The 6448-nt window shown below is 30.8% G+C and overlaps 1 protein-coding gene across 1 annotated transcript; it reads right to left on the reverse strand.

The window, feature by feature from the left end:
- Positions 1-3390: 3390 nt before the first annotated feature.
- Positions 3391-6165, reverse strand: LOC100306448 (Rab GTPase family 11-like protein). The gene is made up of 2 exons (NM_001248268.2): positions 5792-6165; positions 3391-4038 (listed from the first exon to the last, which is right to left on the reverse strand). Exons 1-2 carry the CDS (start codon positions 6010-6012, stop codon positions 3606-3608), a joined length of 654 nt encoding a protein of 217 aa, NP_001235197.2. The 5' UTR covers positions 6013-6165; the 3' UTR covers positions 3391-3605.
- Positions 6166-6448: the final 283 nt, after the last annotated feature.

Here is a 6448-nt window from a genome sequence, read left to right on the forward strand (position 1 = left end):
TTGTAAAGTTTCTTTAACTTTTTGCACAATCTTATAATGTTCTTTAGCAACGATTGGAGGTTGGATTTTTCTTTTACCCCAAAGACCCAAATCACACAATCACAATGCTTCCTTCCTAAGCCAAAACGAAGTAGTCATTACCTTCAAGGTACCAATCATAAGCAACCAAATTGTAAGCAAAATTATATTTATTGCATATCAATTCCTATATATATGAATGAGTTTTAAGATTGAATTTTATGTAAATGTAAAATAAATAAATAAATAAATCTGAAATCTAAGTTAACTTATTTGTGAAATATAATTTTTAATTAACTTCATTTAAATGTATTAATCCCAATTATATAATTTTGATACTATTTTAAATAATATTTTTCACATTAATAGTAAATTAAATAATATTTCACTATGCTTAATTTTATTTTAAAAAAAAATAAGGTACATTAAAGTATATATATTTCACAAAATAACTAAAAATATTTATAATATTATATACTCTAAAATAATATATAATAAAATTGTCTAAGACATTATTATTATATATAATAAAATAGTAGACATTATTATTATTATTATAATATATTAAAATAATATAATATATTGTTTGTTTCTTGCTTTTTTTCCACTTGGTTCTTTATAAAAATTTACTATTATTAAAGCTTTTAATAATGAAATTATTTTTAAAATCAATAATACTTATAGTCATTGATTATAATTAAAATCAATATTATTTCATTCTTTATTTTTATATATGAAAGAAAATATTTGAATGTATTATTAATCATCGTCAAAATTGAAAATTTAATTCTTTTAGATCGGTAAGATATAAGGTGGATATATATTCATAATTGATAAAATTTCATTTGTTTAAATTTTTGTTTTCAGTGTTATTTATATTTTGATTTTAGGTATAACAATTTCTTTGAATGATTTCCATCATTCCATTCTAAGGCTTTTTTGTTGAATTAGTCCTATTAGTGTACAAACAGCTTCTTCTTGTGTAGTAGTTTGTTGGCCCTCAAGAATAAGAGGAGGAAGTTGAAGATGAAAAATTGGGTGTCATGGATGTCTTGTCTAGTGTTACTTCTGATTTATAATGTCAAGACTCAACACTAATGTGGTCTATGAATGAAGATAAAGGTGATAACTGATGTTACAGTTTAGTTATGAAGGGAGAGCTTTTGTTATGTATTAATGAATTGTTGTGACTTTAGTCAGTGTCATACTGTTGCAAACATGTCCTGTTCCATGAAGAGTAACCTACAATTTCTGGATTGATGCATACACCAGTCTTCATAGCAGTGTCATTTAATCAAAATAGGCTCTGAAAGATTGCATGTTTGGCCTCTACTTTTTGTGTTGGGTGTATTGCATGCATTGAGTCTTGGTCCTTTGCTCCTCTGGTGGTACAATAGTTATTTGAAGTCCAAAAATTTTCATCATATTTTGTCACTTTGAATGTACAGTATCACAGATAATTTGTAGGCTATAGTCAATTTTGTTTCCTATTATTGTCTTTGATATTTTGTGAGCTGATTGAACTTGACTGCATATTGTCTGGAATTGGACTATTTCTAAGTATAATTTCTGTTTTTGTATGCCTTTTCTCCTGTTTTTCGTAAAACTAGGAATCATGTATCATCAGTATTTTCATTCTGTTAGTTTAACTGCAGGTTTAACTTTTATGTCTAAACCTCTCACTATGCATATCTTTGGAGCAAATTGCACTCCTATAGTACCTACTCCCTTAGCAGTTATTGTCCTTAATTGGGCAGTTTTTTTCTGTAAAAAAATAAAATAGGAAAAAAGAATACTATAATACTAAATGTCATGATTTTAATGAAAGGATTGCATGCTTTGGGAGTTTTAAATTTTTTTGCCTACCTTTGTTTAACAGATACGTTATAAAATGGAATAATGAACAGGTCAAATTGATAGACCCTTGTCGACCTCTTGGCCATATTGCATCCTTTATTTGTTCATGAAAAATCAAATTGCAGGTACCATTCACTGGAATGAAGCCACACAAGATCTGCTTTTGGTTGACAATGCCCTGGCATCTTGCTTGCAATGGTCTAATAAGGAATTTTTTATGTTTATAATTAAGTCTCGTGACACAGTGGTTATTCTGCTTCTCTTAACTAGTTTTTGTCCCTGTTTCGATATGGATGTAAGGCAAAAGATTGTGTATATTCAAATGCTTTTGGCATGGAATGGATGTAAGGATAAAGATTGTACATATTCAAATGCTTTTGGCCTGGAATGCTTCATCCCAACTTGTGATTTATCGGTGATTATGGTCCATTTAGGTTCAAGTTGTGGGGGAAAAAAGCATCTTAGTTTTAAAAGAGGAAATAAATATTTAATTTACAGATAATATTTTTAAATTTAAACAACATCCTAAAGAGAATAATATTTTTTTAAAATCTTAACAATATTCTAGAGTTCTAAAATTAGAAATTTGAATTGTTTTCACATAGTTGTGTTTGGTTTTGTTTGATGTTCAAACTTAGCGATGCAATTCACAACCATAACAATCACAGATACAACCATAAAAAAAAACAAAGGATGTGAAAATGTTCATGATTGTTAGTAAATTGTTACTAAATGAGTGTTAGAAACACATTTTTTAATACTCTTTGAGTATTATTTTAAATATATTGAAAACTATAGGAGGGATTCATTAAATAAAACATGTGATTCATAAAACTTTGTAATTTTCATTCCACCAATGACACTTTAGAATAGTGTTAGAGTGTGTTGTTACTATTTTTTAGTAAATACTAACCATCTTTGTTGGAGCTTCTAATTATAATGTGAAATATTACAGAAATCCTTTTGAAAAACTTTATCAATTAACTTCCTTTTTTTCCGGTTAACAACTTCACTTTAGTTAAATCAATGTTTAATCTAATCATCATCTCTCAACAAATACAAGAATTATCTGACGGGTCCACTAATATTATTTATGTTTGATCAATGATGCATAAAAAGGTTTGAAATTGCCAAATAAGCAAGAGAGCAGTTAGACCAACAAAAGTACAAAACTATTAAAATTTAAAATACTGAATGACATTATTGCAAAATAAAACAAACTAGTTTTTTAGATAGCATTTAGCCGACTACAATAAAGGATTTCTTTCTCAATAAAAGTAAGGAAAGAAAAAGAAAGTACTATTTGGAGTTATTATTTAGTATCTCTCGGTTTTAAACTACAAATGTAACAAACAATTTCTGTATATTATCTCATTCATGCCTTGTAAATTCAGAAATCCGGCCCAACTCTCACATTACTTCTTTAAAATTCAGAATATAATTTTCAGAAGATGTCAAAATAAATTTGGATAGCATGAATCTGCATGCATAAAAAACAACAAAAAGAATAAAGAAGCCTATGAAAAATTCGATAAATTAACACCTTCATGAAACAACAACCAAATAGCAAAATGGAAGTGCATGTTTCCTAAAAATTTGACTTAAATTGAACAGATTTCTCTGCATACCAAAGCAGAAAGTTGAGATTGTAAAGGTCTAGACAATCATTTTCATGCTTTAAGGGTGAAACTCTACATGGATATAAACAGAACATATACATTACTGCATGATCAAGCAGAACAACATCCATCTTTCTTCACAGCCGATGCATCATCACGAGACCCAACATTTATCGTCTGTCCTTTTGGTAATGCTGCTGGATCATCACCAATTTCAAGGGCCTTCTTGCTTACAACATGATAGATCTGTGTCAGCACTTCTGTGAAGGCACTTTCAACGTTCAGGGACTCGAGAGCGGATGTTTCCATGAAAAACGTTTTCTCCCGTTCCGCAAAATTTGTAGTTTCTTCGGTGGAAACTGCTCGCAGATGACGCAAGTCTGCTTTGTTCCCAACAAGCATAACCACAATGTTGGCATCTGTGTGATCTCTGAGCTCCTTCAACCATCTCTCCACATTTTCAAATGTAACATGGCGGGTAACATCATAGACTAATAAAGCACCAACAGCTCCGCGATAATATGCACTAGTGATTGCTCGATACCTATAGTCAAGGAAAATCAAATTAAGATACCTTACATGAAAATTTGATCATACACAGCATTTTTAAATCTTTATTCCATGTGGCATCATCCAAAATTAGGATTCTAGTTGGGATTATGAATCAACGAGACTACTGATTTTCATAACAGGATATCCATATTATTCAGGCATCTAAACAACACAATGTATTGAGTGTGATCAATGTAATTCACCGGAAAAAGAAGATGAATGTTTTATGCTTTTGTGCATTCTTCTTATAAATTTATCCTCCTCAAGTGCTTGTCTACAATCATCAAGTTTCGACTTAGATATACTAAATCAGAATGGACAAGAACTGTGCTTTTGGAATAAAGCAACATAGCCAAAAGTATTGGATATCTGATATAAAAAACTAACAAATAATAAAAAAAATCATATTAACACCTATAAAACTATAAATTAAACAGGCAGCTAAACTGAGAATAGAAAATAAATTCTAGTAGCACAGAGTATAGCCAAATAAAGGAAACAGTTACTAATCCGTTCCACTAAACTAGTGTTCCGTTAGAAGGAAATACACTCGAAGAGCTGACTGACATCCACTTTTACACACAACTTTAAGCCTATGGTTTTTCAGCCAACTAGTATGTCAACAACATTAGCATAGTTACCTTCTTTTAAGCCACCATATAATAGACAAACTTCAGGCATTAGTAAAGAGTAATCATAGTCAGACAGACTAAACCTTTTCTATTTCTGAGTAGCTAGTAACATAGCATATGATACATAAACAGTTATCAGCAATGCCTAAATGTTCATCATGCTGCCATGACAACAACAATAACAATAATAATGATAATATTTCACATCAATCTTTCGTACAAGGGGGAAAAATCTTCACATTTTTAGCAACCCTGGAATTCAAATTTCTAAAATGCAGAAATCTTCAATGCAAGAACTTTACAAGTCATTTTGATATAATAATCTAATTTAAATCCCAGATCAAATAGTAAATCATACCAACAAAATGGTTTAAAGATAACTAGAACATCTTTGATCTAACTACTACATTACAAACTTGAGACATTGGTAACCTATGCAGGAAAGACTAGCCAAGTGAAAACTTCAAATATTTTATTGCTTAGTACATGCTCCTTGCTTTGTCAAAGATGCCACCACGAGTATGATTTTCATAATAACATTGGCATGTTTACATAATACATATCGATACTAAGTGTGTAACAAAAGAGCTATGAGCTATCTGTTCAGGTTATTTCAACAAATGCTACCATGGTTTGAAAGTCGTGGACGATCCATCATTGAGATTTCAAAAAACGTTAGCTGCTACGTGCCTAACACAACCCTCCCTCCTTTACTCAGGCTTAGGATTGTCTATGAGACCACAAGCAGAGTTTATGGTTTGAAAGTTCATAGAGGTCCAACAATAATAATACAGTAACAGAGCAGCTACAGCAAATAAAATTCAAATTTATCTGCAAAAAAATAGGCAAATTTTCTAATTACAATGGCATTTTTCCCTTTGCAAACACCAGGATCAGAAAAGCTTCTGATTCATTCATCAGTTCATCCAACTATCAGCATAAAAGGTGCAGGAAAACAAAGATCAAGTTACAACCCACATACCCATTAGGCCATTATAATTGATTAAAATTAATCAAATCATAGACAGTGAAACAAAAAAAAAAAACACATCATGGGCAATGGCTAACCAATTCTAGCATCAAGAAAACAAGAGAAATGAATGGTTCATTGACCTTTCTTGGCCAGCAGTGTCCCAAATCTGAGCCTTGAGAACTTTATCATCAACCCTAATGCTTCTGGTGGCAAACTCAACCCCAATGGTGGACTTTGATTCAAGGCTGAATTCGTTCTTGGTGAACCTCGACAAAAGGTTCGATTTTCCCACACCAGAGTCCCCAATCAGTACCACCTTGAACAAATAATCGTAATCCTCATCAGCTCTATACGCCCCCATTTGCTCTTCAGGGAAAAGAAGAAAGAAAAAAAAAATTGATTTTGATATGCCCCTTCTCTCAGAGATTCAAATGGGTTGCGGCGAATCTATATTTTGTTTTGAAATCCAGATTTGGAACAACTTTTGGGGTTTCTTAGTTGGCAAATTGTTAGCGGGGAATGAAATAATGATGACACTGGTGTAACTATAAAGTGCCAAACAAACAATTAATTCCATTTTCCAGTTGTTTTTTCCATGCTAGTGGTTACATTACATCATTTTCAATTTTTTATTCTTATATTTGTTTGGAAGAGTCTTTTTTCTTTATTTCAGTATTTAATTTGCCAACCAAGCTTTTAATGAAAAAAATACAAAATAATATTAAATTACGTCTTAGCCCCTAGCTTGATATCTAAAAATTGATATTTTATCAAATTCTGACTAATTTAAGTTGTAT

Source organism: Glycine max, chromosome 10 (genome assembly GCF_000004515.6).
Source record: "Glycine max cultivar Williams 82 chromosome 10, Glycine_max_v4.0, whole genome shotgun sequence".
NCBI lineage: Eukaryota > Viridiplantae > Streptophyta > Magnoliopsida > Fabales > Fabaceae > Glycine > Glycine max.

Bases quoted from the DNA above. Each gene is read 5' to 3' on its own strand.
- LOC100306448 (NM_001248268.2), bottom strand. From the start codon at position 6,012: ATGGGGGCGTATAGAGCTGATGAGGATTACGATTATTTGTTCAAGGTG. The intron at 4,039-5,791 runs GTCAATGAACCA...CCTTGACTATAG, and splicing joins GACACTGCTGGCCAAGAAAG to GTATCGAGCAATCACTAGTG.